Source organism: Aythya fuligula, chromosome 3 (assembly GCF_009819795.1).
Source record: "Aythya fuligula isolate bAytFul2 chromosome 3, bAytFul2.pri, whole genome shotgun sequence".
Taxonomy (NCBI): domain Eukaryota; kingdom Metazoa; phylum Chordata; class Aves; order Anseriformes; family Anatidae; genus Aythya; species Aythya fuligula.
This window is the reverse complement of record NC_045561.1, coordinates 93,961,364-93,978,201: the sequence shown is the minus strand read 5'-3', so window position 1 is coordinate 93,978,201 and position 16,838 is coordinate 93,961,364. Positions and strand designations below refer to the sequence as shown.

The window sequence follows — 16,838 nt, the reverse complement described above, 5'->3', positions numbered from 1 at the left end:
CCAAGTAAGACTATGTCTGCATTAACATTCAACAGAAATGGCTCAGTAGAAGAAAGTATTCTATATCCCTACTGTATGCATTCCAGTAGGTTTTTGTTGTTGTTGTTGTTGTTGTTTTGTTTGTTTGTTTTTTTTTTTGTCTTTGTCAGAGAGCCTGTTAGTGTCTGGAACGTAAGGTGGACTCCTGAGGTACCACTTCAGGGCTGACTTTGAAATGAATGCAATTTGTGCACTAAGCTGTGCTGCTCTGCAGATGCAGAGGTCGGTAGGTGGTAGGTGACTTTGAGTGGGGGTTTTACTTTGAGGGCACACTCCTGATCTAAACTAGTGGGTTAAGGACAGCCATGTGACTGCACCTTTTCAGAAGAAAGGCAATTCCTTTTGAGGGATCATCTTGCTGACTCTCTCTTGGGCATTTACTCATGAGCTGTATGTTACATATCCACCAAACATAAAACTGATTTGTACAGTCTTATGCCAGTATCTGTAGAAAAAAATAATAATGACTCCAAAATCTATGTTTACACAGAGACTTTTTGTTATCTGCCAATTTACTGAAAATTCTAGCCTTAGTGTATCCTTCAGTAGCGACAGCACAGTCATGTAAAACTAATAAGATATCAGCTTTCTGTTACAGGACGTTCAGGATGAATTTACTTTGCATGTTTTAGCATTGTCTGACTACAGCTGATGTATCAAGTGCATTTCCCTGGGCATTCTGTCTAAGGCAGCTCTGGTGTACAACTCCTTCCCTGTTTTCCCTTGTTTTGGAGATTATGTATGTTAATATCCTATTGATCCAGACTATCAGCTATGTACAGTGCTCCTGAGGTAGTCCTATTGTGTTAGCTGAGATGCATTTATAGTATGCCCCTTAAAGGAAGCATAAAGGAGTTATATGGCACATATAGGTCCCCTTGTACCAAGCCCTAATGTACAAGTATTATGCTCAGCAGGGAGGGAGCTTGGAAGGAACTCATGCCACATTGTAGCTCAATGCCAGTAGTTATATTGCTCCCATTTTATGCAAACATCAGATTAAAAAGAGAGCAATTCGAGACAAGTTCTAACTGCATAAATAATGTTTTATTAACATTGAGATAAAGATTATTTGGAGAAGATATTTTTGAGTGACATTTATTTTAGCAAGGAAGGAAGTTCTGCAAGACAGATATTACTGAACTGAATTAATGATTAGGAATACATCATCTTCCTAAATGCAAGAAAAGTATTTTGCTATGTGATCAAACTGGAAATGAATATTTTCCAAAGTGAAACTTTTTGCATTGTGTAAGTAATTGTGTTACTTAATTTGAGTGGTCACGAGAAAATGGGTTCAATCAGGTCTATGATGCAGGCGATCTAGTGACAATTTATATGCAGTAATAATTAGATCATATGAAAGAAAACTGTCAGTGATACGTCATATAACGTAAAATGCTTTGCCCCTGAATTGTCTCATTGTGTCTTTCTTTCTCAAGTAACCTTTTTTTTTTTTTTTTTTTTTTTGTGTGTGTAAATGCTTTAATTTCAGCCAGCATTTTTTAAATTCTCCTTATGAAACTGTTAGGCTATCATCATCTTAACAACTTTTCTAGGACACACTTTTATTCTTAAGTACTCTCAGTCAAAGAGAATTGTTCAAATCTATGCTCATTAGCAGCAAAGAAGAAGCTCATTGACTACATATACATATAATTTGGCAAGCCCAGAAGTGGTTTAATATAATCAAATCCCATAGCTGGCAAGCTTTCTAACTGTTTTAGCTTGTATGAACATGATATTCCTTTTATCACCCATGGTCTGATCAGAAAAATTCAAATTCAGGATATCTCTTGGAGGATACAGCTGTAAATTCTTTCACAGACAGAACAGCAAAACCTTGTTTTTAAGGGACTTGTGCTCAGCATCATGGTCAGGCTCTGTCTGGGAACAGCAACAGTGTGTTGCTCCTCATGAAAGATGAACCAGAAGCTGGCATAACAGCAAGGCTGGTAGGACAATGTCCTCACCAGCATGGGCACTGTCCCACAGATAGATCAGGGACAGCAGAAGTGGTGGTGTCCATGGTCAGCCAACAGTGCCATGATCACCACACAGATTCAAAATGATGCAGCAGGTCCTCAGACAGTGACAACGAACTCTTCTGCAGAAGAGTTAACAGATAACGGCATCCACTGGCTAGAAGAGGAAGCAGAACTTGCTTAATGTAGGCATAAGGCAAAAGTTTAACAGCAAGAATTACTTACCCATGAGAAAAAAAAAATCCAGAGACTGAAATGGGTACTTTACCATAGAAATTAAACAATCAAGACAGGACACTTTTCTGGCACTTCATACAATAAGTCTAGGCAGTTGTGTGGTTTAAAGAAAAGGTGAGACTAGGTGATCACTGTGGTTCCTTCTGGTCTTTTTATTATTGAATCAGTGAGTCACCCTTCCACTGACATTCACTCTTGAATAGCCTCTACAGTTATAGAGATGAGATCACAATCCAATTCAAAATTCCAGTCCTAATCGGGTAGTATATACCTTCCAAAAGTAATATATCTAGTATTTAGAGATTTTATTTATCAAATACCTACAAAAATATCTTTCCCTCAAAATAGTTTGTCATGAAGAGTCTATTTCAGGGAGATGTGGATAAATTCCTAACTTTAAGTAGACAGTCCCTTACTCCAGATCCTACTTCATCTACAGAACTATTTCAAATTTGAGGTGCAACCCCAACACTCTATTGAACTTCTTGGAACTGAAAAGTAAAAGAAGTCTTCTCTCAACAATTCAGTGGTCTGTGGTCTACAGCAAAGTTTATGCAGGGGTATTTGGGATTGTTGTGTTTGTCCAGAAAAGAAAAGGTTTGTCCAGGGAAGAAAACCTGGTTATGAAAGCTTTGGGCTGGCTGCTAGTGTTCTGCTCAGACTTCATCCATATCTGAATGAGGTGAAACAAGGATGATAGGTTTTACTATTAAGTACACCTGTTTCACAAAGGAGCACTCAAGTCTTCTGAAAGTATTATATGTAACTGGATGTGTAAATGAAAGTGCTGTTGGCTTATCTGCCTTGTATTTATCAACTAAGTACAAGCAGAGGACTGCAATTTCTTAAATAAATGTAGAAAAAAAGATCTTAATAATAAACCTAGCAACTAGACAACTGTCTGTTTTTGAATATGTGATGATCATCCTGGATCCAAAAAGCATTTCTGAAAACATTTTAAGAACATTTTGATATAAAAGATTGTATTTTTCATCAATTACTTCCAGTGTGCACTTACTAGGTGAATTTCTTGCTTTCAGATTATATGTTCATGTAAAAAGTCTTCTGAAGGCTAGAATTTAATACCTAATGGTAAGAAAAAGAACATCATGTGTGCAGTTCTAGAGTGCTAAAGGACCTAATTTGTCTTTAATAATAACCAGACATGACAATAGAGGATTAGACTATAAACTTCCTCTTTCTTCCTTTTAAATATTAATTTTAAATTTTTAATTAAAAAAAAAAATAAAGCAGCTTTCAATATTAATTTTATAAGAGGAAGAGTAGCCAGGTCTTTACAATATCATTTCCCAGGATCTTTAAGGAATCATTTGTAGGAACAGAGGGTACATGAAATTCCATTATACAGAATATTTTTTTTTTTTGCATGTACTGAGGACTTCAAAAACATATTAATAGGAAAAACCTGCAAGAGAAATAAAAGAACAGGAAAATTCATGGGTTTTGCTCAGCACAGGGTCTTCACAAGACAGTAGAGAGGCTATGTCAGATTGAGGTTAAAATATTGATGTCATTCATTAGTGAATGAAACAAATTTCTATATTTCCTGTACGTTGCCAAGAGCTTTAATTCTCAAAAAAATACTGGAGACCCCAGTCAGATCATTTACCCGTTCTTTGATACAGCTTCAGCAATTTTTTGCTTGCCAAATTGCTTGGGGAAAAGAGTAGTGAGGGGTTATAGTAATCACTGACATCAATGGAGTGTGTGCATCACACCCTCTAGGTTGCCTTTTATTAGAATAGATTTGGCAGTTCAGCAACTGGCTATTTCATCTGCACATTTAAGTTCTGTCAAAAATAAATTTTCATTTTCTAAATTACACTCTTTTAAATTATGGTCCTACTATTAGTTTTCAGATAATCAAAAAATTGGAATGTTCCACTTCTGGTATTGTTAGGCCACTGGCATAGAAAGCAAAGCTTGAACACTGTTGATAGTGCTAATCAACAGTACTGTTGATAACACTAATGCTTTAAATTAATCATAATATTATTGCATGGTAACTCTAGTAATGAGTTCAGAAATGACAGTAACACTTTTTAAATCATACATTTTTCTCTATGTGGTAATGCATAACAACAACAACCAAAAAAATACTGCTAGAAAAACAAGCTGTGTTTTGAAAAGCTAACAATGGATTAAAACAAATCTCCCTACATATTTTTTATTTTTGTTTTTATTTTTATCTCCCCCTCCCTTTTATTTTTATTTATTTATTTATTTATTTATTTTACAGATGTTAGGGATGCTTAAAAATGAGTTATCTTTGTTTCTTCTCTCTCTCTTTCCCTCTTTTTGGCGCTGCAACCACCTGGGTAAATGAAAGCTCCAAACTTCATAGATAATTGGGTTTCTAATTTCTACTGAAATTGATGGATGTTTGATACTTAAATTATCCAGAATCTTGATTCTTGACATAGACTTGTGGATGTGTCTATAGTCTAGGAAGATCCATCAATAGCTTCTGGGTAGCTATGCCCTACCCTTAATTGTGTTCACCCTCTGCTATTGTCCTAGAGAAGTGAATTGGAAAGACTTATATATATATATTTTAAACAATTACTACATTATGTTCATCACTCTACTGATTTCTCAAGGTTTTTGAGAAAATCCTTAAATTCTGTATTCTGAATATGTGACTGATGACAATTTCTTAATGGAACAGGTTGTTTTTCCTAATTCACATTCAGACTCATCTCTCTACAACAGGCTTCTTTGGCAGTCCTGCCCTTGATAGGTACTGGAAAGACTCTTCTTCATTTTACATTTTACCGCATAATTTTACATTTTACCATTTCATTTTACATTTAACAGGAGGAGGTAATCTAACTGAAACTGAACTGTGGACACAGCACCTGAGTGTAGTGCTGAGCACTCTTTAGCTGAGCTCTCTTCTTCTACAGGTCTGTCTGTTGATCTGAGATAGGAGAAATGAGAAAGATCATTTATATCTTTTCATTTTTGCTCTGTGGAGAATATTACATTAATTTATTTAGCTCTTTTTTTTTTTTTTCCTTTTGAACTACAACTACTTCAAAGTCAACAGGTTTGCCTAGAGCTAGAGGGGAGGGAAGAAATGTGTTTGGAAAGAAAGTACTCTTCATTGTACACTTCATTTTTTCCTATTGAACTCTCTAATAGAAGACATCACAAACATGCTTCTGTGCAGGATCATTTATGTATGGTTTATAGATGTATTTTGCCAGGAGCGGTTATATTCAGCAAAATTAAACTCATAAATAATTACTCAAGTGTATGTCTATTTCTTTTCTTTTTTTTTTTTTCTTTTTTTTTTTTTTTTTATTTCCTTAAAAACATTCTACCATTTTCCTCCCAGCATACACATGTCTTCGGTAACTGCAGCCCAAATAAGTACCTCACTGGATACACATTATTGCCACAGAATATGCATAGGAATGTTTTGTTTTGTTTTGTTTTGTTTTGTTTTGTTTTTTTCAAATGACTGACAAATGTGAAACTTCATAAAAACATAAGTGTTAAACAAAAAAATTCACAAACCCTGCTGATCCCTCTCCTGTAGTCCAGCTGCATGTATCAGCAGGATTCCAGAGTAATTTTTGGTCTCAGTATGGAGTCTATTTGAAAATTGCTTCAAAGAAAAAATGGGTGATGGCAGTGAGAGTGTGCCTCACCAACTCTGGGACAAGATGAAAAGGGCATTGAGCACTGAAACGAAGTTTAGCTTTTGTGTGTGTTTTGTGAGTTTCCTGATAAAAGAGAGGGGTTGGCAAACTGGTTTCCACTGCTCTCACACTTGCTCCAAGTGTGGGCATTGGAAAGCTGAAGGTATATCCAAGCACAAGAGTGCCTTTTGTTTTGGAGAGATTGTGGCAGCTGCATTAAGTGGTTGCATAGACTGGTCATGTTTTGTATGGTACCGCAAGTGTATTGTGAATATTTTCCTTTATACGATTCTCTTTTCAAGCTGAAATCCATAAATGTCAAGCACCATTTTTGTTGCCATGTATTATCACTATCCTCTTTAAACAGGAGGCACTTTTTAAAGAAGACAGCTAATGAAAGAAACAAACAGGCCTCCTGTGTGCTTGGACCCCTGCCCTGCCCACCTGCTTACAGCTGGTGGCTGTCTTCCAATGGTGCATGGCAGGCAGACACCCGGCACCTTTGTTGTCCAGCACATTCACTGTGTGACATTCACTGTGGGAGAGGTAGGGTGTTATTGAAGGAGAAGACAATGTAAACATTACAAACCAAATGTTATATTAAAATAATGGTATTTTCTGATCTTCAAAGCAGGGAGGAGTCACCTAGCTTGAATACACTCTTTCTGAAAAAAAAACACCCTCAAACTCAAGATCAGAAGATGGTAACCCAAAGAACCCTACTATAATTTCTTCTTTTTCCATGATTGCTTATTAACAATATACATGTATATATATATATTAACTCAGTGTAACAGTGAAATCTTTTGAATTGCAGGCATTAGAAGAGCCAACCAAGACTGCTAGTGTGACTGAAGGCACTGCTTTGGACACCCATTCAGAGGTAGTGCTGTTTTATCCCTCAAATCTCTATGTGAAAACAAAAGTTTTGTTTTCTGTTGTTAACTGAGTGATGTGTCCTCCTTTTTCAGATGTGCTCCCCTGCCCAACTCAGACAACAAACAGAAGAGCTATGTGCTGTCATTGATCAAGTCCTGCAGGACCCATTGACCATGGTAATTCATCAGTATGTAGGACTGACTTTCTCCTCTTCCTTTATTTTTGTCTCATCTTTAATAAATTTCTTGTCTGTTAAAAATAATTTTCCAGCGCCGATGTGAATCTTCTCCAAGTTTCCTGCAGATGAACACAGAGTCAGATGGTGGCAAGGTAGGTGAATAAGCCCACCCACACATCAAAGGCTCTTTCCAGGTAGACATCAAGGAAAACAAAAGCACATCTGCAAAGCCTTCAGCAACAGAAAGTTGCAGTTAAGAGATCCAACATCAGTAAAGCATCTGGTGATTTAAAAGATTTAGAAGGATAAAACCTTAGCCTTGGATTTACTGCAGTTTCTATTGCAAGATGGTTTCCTGAAGTCAGGGGTCATACTGACTTGACAGATCAGGAGGGAGCTGTGACAGGCTGGATGGTAGGACAAGGTTTTTCACTGAGAGGGTGGTTGGGCATGGGCTCCCCAGAGAAACAGAATATACTATGAATTAGAATCTGTCTATTAGTGTTGCAAACACTGGATCCACAAGGTGGAAAGCCTTTATAGCTTGCCTTCCATATTTCAGAGTCTGTGTCCATCTCCCAGATTTTGTCCTACCTATTGGTCCTTATGACAAAGGAGCCCATGTTTCAATGGCTTCAATGACTAAAAACATCTCTCAGATTTTTTTTATTTTTATTATTATTTATATTCAGTATTGGTTTTCAAATAATGGAATATCTAAGTAGAATTCTAAGTTAGTAGAATTGTTCTGAAGTCCTTATTTCCTTTTAACTCTTGCCCCTTGTGGGAATTAGATATCTTCTATGTCCACTTGACATGGATAGCTCCGAAACAGGTAATGAGAGGCAGGTACAGCTTTCTATACTGGTGTTAAACTTCACTAAGTTATATTGGTCTGTCTTCTGGATTCAAATGGATGACTAAGCATAGGAGGAGGGTCCTCTACTCAGTTTTCCCCAGGTACATTTGGTCTTGACAGCTATAGGAGACAGCTACAGAAAGTGGCAGAAATCTGTCATGAAAAAAAAAAAAAAAAAAAAAAAAAGAATTTTTGGCAGGAAAATATAAAAAAAAATCAATGAATTCAAACTAACCTTCATGATGGTAGGTGTATTCAATATACACTTCAAACTTCATTTTCATTTTTGAAATTCTGTCAAACAGCATGCAGTGGTGAATCAGGCTTCAGGCAGCTGAAAGGAGGAAATAGGACAGCAGCTGAAAAAGCAGGCAGAGACTGGTAGTGAGGAAATATTTTCTAATACTTGCACTGAATCCTGTGTGGTTGAAACACTGCTACTAAGTTGGACTTCTGAACTATAGAATCCAAAACCAGCTTCCTTGGGCAACTGAGAACTGATTTTTTACCAAAGAGAAGATATCAGTGATCAGCAAGAAAAGAGAGCAGAAGGTGGGCTTGACAGGATGCAGCATAGGAAACAAGAGAAATGTGATGAGAATCTCAGTTTAAGTTTAAGCAAAGTGCTTGAATTGGGGGTGAAAGAGAGTCCTGAGAACCAAAAAAGAGTGTTTGTTAAAAGTAACTGCCTTAGAAATAGTATGGGTTAGTCAGATGAAAGAAAATAAGAACATGGAAAGAGGCAGTTTCAGGTTATAATTGCGAGCAAATATAAGTTAAATTCCACAGAGCGACCACATCTGTGGTTGTTTACTAATAAACATTTTATTATGAAAGTTCTCAGGGATAATGTAAAGACCAACTACAATGGAGTGTGATTGATGTCTTCGAGTAAAAATGAAATAGTATTTTAAAAAATAAACACCTATATATTAAAGTGAAACTTTAATATACCTTATTTTCATGTATCTCATGAAATCTGAAGTTTTCTTGAATTTAAGCAATAAACAATGTCTCAGTGATGTTGGTCCTCCACTTTTTGCTGTTGAGATATCTGTTTATTTTGTATAAGGTGTCATCAACACTGCAGAGAGCAGCTGGACGCGAAACCAGATATGTAAGTACATTTATAATTACTCTATATTTGGCATGCAGAAATGTCTAATTTTGTAGGTTTTGAAGGTCATCTTGCTGCCATACTTGATTTGTTGGCATGTAGCAGATATAAGCATCTACTTGTGATGTGAGGTGCTGTCCCTAGTAAAAAAGAGTATGTTAGGGCAACTGCAATTCATAGAATCATAGAATGGTTTGGATTGGAAGGGAACTTAAAGACCACCTGATTCCAACCTCCCTGTCATGGGCAGGGACACCTCCCACTAGACCAGGTTGCTCCAAGTCACTTCCAAGCTGGCCTTAAACACTTCCAGGGATGGGGCATCTACTGCTTCTCGGGGAAAGCCTTACCACCCTCATAGTTAAGAATTTCTTCCTTCTAATCTAAACCTACCATCTCTTAGTTTAAAGACATTCCTCCTTGTCCTATGACTCCACTCCACAAGTTGCTGAGATGTCTTACCTCTACTCCAAATCCATCATGGCTGGAATCTCTTTAGTGCATGTGTCTATTCATAATGTTACCTATGAAAATATGATCTTAAAGTTGATTTATTTACACAATTCTTTGTTGCTGTTTGTTTCAAGTGTGGGGCAAGAGCTCAGGTGTTTGGCAAGGCTATTACAAGTGCTGAAGGACATACTTATTTGAAGTGTAGGGAACTTACTTTTGAAGAAGTGTTTTGTCTGTTGCCTATCCATCAGAATTTGGGGATGATCCAAATTTTTCCTTCCAAGGTGTAGAGATGGCTGAAAACCCACTGTTTAGCTTTAGAAGAAGAACAGAAGTGGTTTTCTGATGTATACTCACATTCCAACATAAAAATAAAATCTCTATATTGAATCATCATTTCAATTAGTGAAATATTAAACCCAGTTAACATTCTAATTCTCACTAGCACAGACAGTTAATGCAGATACCATATTTTACTTACAGCTCATCTAGCCACATGGTAAGACATCTCTGCTTACTATTCATCATTCAGACTTTCTATTGAGCCTCAGATCAAAGCAGTGCTAGCAAAAGCAATGGAAACCTTCCAGTTTTATGCCAGCACAATGCTTGACTGATCAATTCAATTTTGCTTCTTGAATGTGGTGGTATGCATATTCTATTGCATACTGTGATTTTTACTTGACAGATTGTGCTGGCTCATACTAATTATAAAGGATATTGGAAGAGTGCTTTTTAATGAAATAAAAGATGTAGTCTGTGAGAACAGAATATATATTACTACCTCTCCAGCACAGATCTTCAGCACCCAAAACTCTGCCTGACATACACCTTCCAATACATTTAAGCATCCAATTTATACACCTAGAGATACAGTTAGGTTTTCTTCACTGACATAGAAAATCACACTATAAAACTCTTTCTTCCCAGTCTTCTCTGGAACATTCTAGATAATTGAAGCAAATCAATATTTAAAAATGCATTTGAGAAAAATGCAGATGCTTATGGGTAGGCTAACTTTTCTTATACATTGTACAAATGTGTTCAATTGTTTTGTGCCTGATAACAGATCAGATGACTGTGTTAACCAACCATGTTCTCCATGGTGCACTGTAGGGGCTGAGCTTGGTGGGTCCAGGCTCTTCTGGACTCCACAGTCATTGCATGCTGCAGCAGTCACACAAGGGATGGGCCAAGTATCCCCACCAGACCCTCTACATTGCATCTCTTCCCCACTCTCATGCTCTGCCTCCTTGGCGGGACATACAGAGGCTATATCTGTCCCAACACATAAACCAGATGGGGGCTTGTCCTTTGGCCTTCAGGTTGAGGGTGCAATTAAGTGTTCTTTCATAGAGTTGTCTTCTTCTTTTCCCCATTCACTTCCCTCCCCACGAAGTGAGACCCCAACCCTACACAAGACCAAGGGTGGCCTCATCCCTTCAACCCATGGGAGCAGCATGCTCTGTGCTACCATCCAGATCATGGAGGACAACAGTCTGGAAGAGTAGTAGTTGGAATGGGCCAGAGTGGTAGTTTGTCTGGACCAAAGCATACAAGTGAGCATGCTGACTGGTCTCTGAGCCACTGTGTTTGTTGACTTTCATTGACTAGAGGAGAACTTTTGACTCAGAGACCTATATTTTTTTTAGTAGTAGGTACAAGATGTTTGTTTTGAAACAAAATGCTTATTTTGAGACAATCAATCAGTGTCTCTGATTGGTAGAAATCAAGAACTGAGTATAGTATGGAAAATTATTCATAATGTCAAACTGGGAGTTACCTCCCTAGGTTGCTCCCACTGTCATGTTGTGTCATGTGAACTGTCTTGGAGTAATGATCTTCAGTCAGCCTTTTATTAGCAAACTTTTTTTTTTTTTTTTTTTTTTTTTTTTTTTTTTTTAAAGTAGGCTTTTCGTTTGTGCAAAAGAATTAAATTTACTGGAAAAAATAATATGGTAATTTAGAAATACAGTTTTCTTAATCTTTTTGTACACATGATGTTGGATATTGGGGCGCTTGTCAAAATGTTGCTTTAAAGGTGATTTTAGTAGAAAGAAAAACTTTTGTTTGTGATTCAGGGATAAGAATATCTGTCATTATGCTAAAGTTTTATTTAAAAACACACACACATATGTGTATATATATGCACCTTGCGGTATTTCTATCAGTTATATGGATCAGTAGACTACACAAAATTGTTGAAATATCCTACCTTTTCACAATTAAAATGTTTTAAATTTGCCTTGACCACAGTTACTCCGTCTTCACACACACTTCAGAACATTTTAAGGATGTAAATGACAGTAAAAATAGCAAGGAAGTGTGTAAAAAGGTCTGACATCAGTGAAATTACAGCAGTTTGTACCAGCTGACAACGTACTGTAGTTTTAGTTTAACAGCTTTTTTAAACTGTATAGTCTTTGACATGATCCCATTCACCATTTTATACTAGTGCATCTCTGTTGGCTTTTGGGGTGATATCGCTGATTTGTAGTGATATAAACATAATCATCCTCTAAATAAAGGACTTTTATGGGTATTGAGTGCCCCGATAGATCTACTTATTCATTTTGTTTCCATGTAATTACTGTCACCAAGAAAAGCTTTCATAACTTTAATTTCAAGTTCTAGAAAATTTATCATTTTGTCATGTGGCCTCTCTTACAATTATTTTAAAAATAACTTCTGGTGATTAACTGGAGTAATCACTGTACATATTGTTTACATTTTTGCTCTTTACAGTTCTGTTCTAAAGAAATCTTTTTAAATTGCCATGGACATGCAACATAAAGAAGTGAAAAAATGAGAGTACACAAAGCAACTAAAAGTGCACACACATGCAGAAATGAGTAGTCTATTTCTTTACCTGTAATCGGCTATGTTTATACACAATTCAGGCAACCTCTCTGAAATGACAGAAAAGGGACCTGGGGGTATTTGTTGATAGCTGGCTGAATATGAGCCAGCAGTGTGCTCAGGTGGCCAAGAAGGCCAACAGCATCCTGGCTGGTATCAGAAGTACTGTGGCCAGCAGGACTAGGGATGTGATCGTTTCCCTGTACTCAGCTCTGATGAGGCTGCACTTCGACTACTGTGTTCAGTTTTGTGCCTCTCACTACAAGAAGGACATTGAGGTTCTTGAGAGTGTCCAGAGAAGGGCAACAAAGCTGGTGAAGGGCCTGGAACACAAGGCTTGTGAGGAGCGGCTGAGGGAACTGTGGTTGTTTAGTCTGGAGAAAAAGAGGCTCAGCAGAGACTTTATTGCTCTCTACAGCTACCTCAAAAGAGGCAAAAGAAGTTGTAGCAATGTAGAGGGTAGATCTCTTCTCCCAATCAACAAGAAATAGGACAAGAGGAAATTACCTCAAGTTGCGCCAGGGGAGGTTTAGGTTCGATATTAGGAAAAATTTCTTCACTGAAAGAGTTGTGATGCACTGGAATATGCTGCCCAGGGAAAGCGATTGAGTCACCATCCCTGAAGGTATTCAAAAGATGTGTAGATGTGGTGCTTAGGGACATGGTTTAGTGGTAGACTTGGCACTACGTGGTTAATGGTTGGACTCAAAGATCTTAGAGGTCTTTTACAACCTAAATAAATCTATGATTCTATGATATTTACTCTTAATTTGTACCACTGGAAATGACATTTAATTCCAGAGTCTTGTATTTGTAGCTTGTTCTGCAATGCTTTGATATTTTTTTTGTTCACAGTGAAATTGGTTATCACACTTGGTTAACAACATGAAAGAGTGATCCTAGTATGTAAGCAGCCACTAGAGCTAACACTAGTTTACTCTGTCCTTAACAGAAGATGTATTTCATATAGATCTAATATTAAATCACAGCTGTCCTTGTGTAGGTGTGAAGCTTGCCAACACCAGTGGCTGTATTGAGAAATGTGAGTGCTTTGAGTTCAGAGCGTGGTCCTCTACCGTGACTTTTGGTGACATCATTCTCACCATTGACAGCGAACTGGAACCAGCAGGTCCAGGGAGTGATTAAACTTCTATTTAGCACTTCAGAAACCACATCTAGAGTTCTGTGGCCAAATCTCTGCAAGGTCTTTGTCATGGGTAGACAAAGGAAGACCATGTGCTTCCCTCTCCAAAATGTGCTCAGATTGCTTTTCTGCTTTAAACTGTGATATTAGTTGATATAGTTGGGTCCAACTGCAGTGATAGTGATCCTTCCATGGAGGGTCCAGGCTGTAAAAGTACAGTACACATACTACATACTACATACTACGTACTACATACTACGTACTACATACTACATACTACATACTACAGTACACGTTTTTTCACCCTTGCTTAGGAGCATTCACCTTTTAGAGTTCAAATCAATTTTAATCACTCCTACGTTAAGGAAGGGCATACCATCTATACAGAAGCATTCTGTTATCCACTAGAACACCCTACAAAATTTGGAGGAGATGATCAATGCACTACAAATCCTAAATCTTACCATAGTGAAGGCAAATGAGTGTGTGGCACATGGCTATTTCACACACATAAATACTTTGCATTTAGCACATTGAGCTGTGATTTTGAAAACAGGGCTTCTGCTCTTCAGAGTATACTTGGAAAAAATGTGGTTCAGGAAAGTAGGATTGTTCTGCTTTTCATACTGTGAAGTCAGAAGGATGAGAAGATTGAATTGAGATCCCTGTACAACTGGTAGTGTTAATAATATTGGTACTGCAAAGTAATGACAGATTTAGAAAGGTCAGGGTTTACTTTTACCAAAATTAAATCAAGCAAAATATTTTTTGCACTTGGGAAAAAGTATCCCTAAGACTTTAGCAACAGACATTCATACTTGACTATACTTTGAGATAAACTGGTAAGGACAATATTTTAACTTCTCTTAATAATTGCATTTCACTGTGTAACTGTTAAAATCTTCTGTGCCTAAGCATACTGCTCTCTATACATTTTTCCTCCTTTTAGAAAGGCCTCAAAAAAGTGCAAGTAAAATGACAACTTCAAATGCATTACTTTTGTTAAACGTTCAAGAACCATCAACAGTGAAACAGTGAATCATCAACAGTGAAAAAACTTATCTTTCAAGATTTTTCTTCCTATGACTATTTTAGTTAATACTGAATACATTTACATTTTTTTGCAGGCCAACCTTTACAAATCAACACCTATGGTGGCAGAGAGTCAGATGGTATGTATTGCATAACTCTGCTATGCTGTTTATCAACAATTGCATAAGCACAAAATCCAGTCATTATTATTTGCTTGCTTAGTCCTATGAAGGAAGCTAAAGTCAATATCTTCCTACAAAGTTGTATTGCTTCCTACAGAACTTCATTGCTTTCTTCTGTAACAAACACATATCTGTTTTAAGTAAATGTAAATCCTGAAATTATGTAAATCTATGGGCCAAATGACAAACTAGAGAGTCTTGCTGAGTCATGAGATGTATGACAACTATACAACCTACTGCTGTTTGTTGAACACTGTTAATATTCCACTTTTACAATTTTGTTTATATGCAATAACAGTTTGGCATCTATATTTTTCTTACACACTGATATAAATCAAACCTGGTTTAACTTGTTGTCAGCAAGAATAAAATCGTAGAATCACAGAATGGTTTGGGTTGGAAGGGACCTTTAATGTCATCTGGTTCCAAACCCCCTGCCTTGGGCAGGGACACCTCCCACCAGACCAGGTAGATCAAAGCTCCATCCAGCCTGACCTTGAGAGCTTCCAGGGATGGGATATCTACAACTGTTACCCCTTGTCCTATCACTACAATCTCTAATAAAGTGTCCCTTTTCAAATTCAAATAAAGAAAATGAGACTATGCATCAAATGTTCATTTTAGCTCTGATTACATTTTAGTCCTTTTGGAGCCAAACTTTCTGAAGAAGCAGGAGAGAGGTCCTAGAGACTGTCCTAGTGACAGTGGCCACTAATGAATACTTAGGAAAAAAATTAGATGTGAATGAGAGAATTTTCCTATTGTATTTCATTTAAAGGAATTTTAGGGACTTCCTGAAACAATTTCTTCTGCTTAGTAAGCTTTTTTCATGGTCTTTTTCTAGTTACTTGTTGTTGTTATATTTAGGTCTCTACAACATTCTATAGCAAAACTTTATTTTTTAATTATGCATTGTGTGAAATAGTACTTTATTTGTTTTAAAGATAGTGCTTGATGTTCTTGCAATGAAACAGAAAATAATTGTATTTCTGTACTTTCTAAATATTATTTATGATTTTCTAGATGTTAATTTAACTACACTGTCACTTATTTTCCATACAGAAAACTCAAAATTGCTTAATCACTCTGAGAATTATTGATGTTGTCCATCCAGATGATCCTTGATGTACTTTTCCATAACTTTTTCATTTTTTTTTCTTTAATTGGAAGACTAAAACCATAAACTGCTCTTGTCTAGCTCTGAACACTGCATTTCCTATTTACACAAAAATGTGATACGTTTCATTGCTGTTATTTCTATTTCTTTCTTAATGACTCCTAGTAATTTATTTAGTTCTTCTTACTCATATCGAGTCATAAGACAATGTTTGCATAGAACTGTATACAATAAATCCAAGATATATTTTCTGAGTAGAAAGAGGTAGTTTCTGAGCTTACTAGTTTATGTGTAAATTTAGGATGTATTTTATTTTTCTTCTATGAATCAATGTTGAATTCAATTAAGTTTCACCTGTCTTTTTATCATTTAGTCATTCAGTGTCATAAGACCTATCTGCAACTCTTTTCACTGCAATTTTGTTTTTACCTCCATGAGTGATTCAGTATTATCAGAAAACATTGTCACCTTACTATCCACTCTTTTCTGGCTGATCTGTATTTATAATTCAAAGCCCAGAACATGTGACAGCTCCCTTATCCAAGGAGCTCCATTTGTGAATTTTCTCCACTGTTAAATTTAAACATTCATTCCAACATATTGCTTGCTATCTTCTAACTGATCCATAGGATATATTCACTTTTACTCCACATTAGTTTCCTTTCCTAAGTGTCTTTTGCTGAAAGAATCCATGGCTGGATTATGCACTAAACATTATGCTCTGTGAAGGGCCTTCATGGAGGATACAATATGACTGATTATGGGTCAGCTCTAGACTGAGAATCTTTCCTCTTACCTCTTGGTGCATTTTGATAACAAGGCCACAGCCATAGGATGGTAGTTCTTCACTACAGTAACAGTAACGTTTTTTTTATTATTATTTATTTTACCATTTTTCAGTGCTGTTGTAGGATGGCCAACACCTTCCTTCACAAAACTAAGCTTTAGCTTGATTCTCAGCAGGGTCAGTTGCAACCCCCCTATAAAAAAAGGAGTTCAAGCTTTTACATATGGAGCAATGATTTTGTCCAGCTTGCCAGGTAACTAATAAAGCATTTCAAATTCTTGTTGCTGTCTGATACCTTCCAC

The 16,838-nt window shown here is 36.8% G+C and overlaps 1 protein-coding gene across 1 annotated transcript in view; it reads left to right on the top strand.

Annotated features, from left to right (window-relative positions):
• The window catches only part of MLIP (muscular LMNA interacting protein), a gene marked incomplete at its 5' end in the record, with an annotated part of 81,213 nt that overhangs the window by 28,294 nt on the left and 36,081 nt on the right, over window positions 1-16,838 (top strand). The window contains 5 exon segments of the mRNA XM_032184490.1: window positions 6,747-6,812; window positions 6,901-6,984; window positions 7,079-7,138; window positions 8,918-8,962; window positions 14,546-14,590. Of these exon segments, the coding sequence (XP_032040381.1) occupies window positions 6,747-6,812; window positions 6,901-6,984; window positions 7,079-7,138; window positions 8,918-8,962; window positions 14,546-14,590 (300 nt within the window).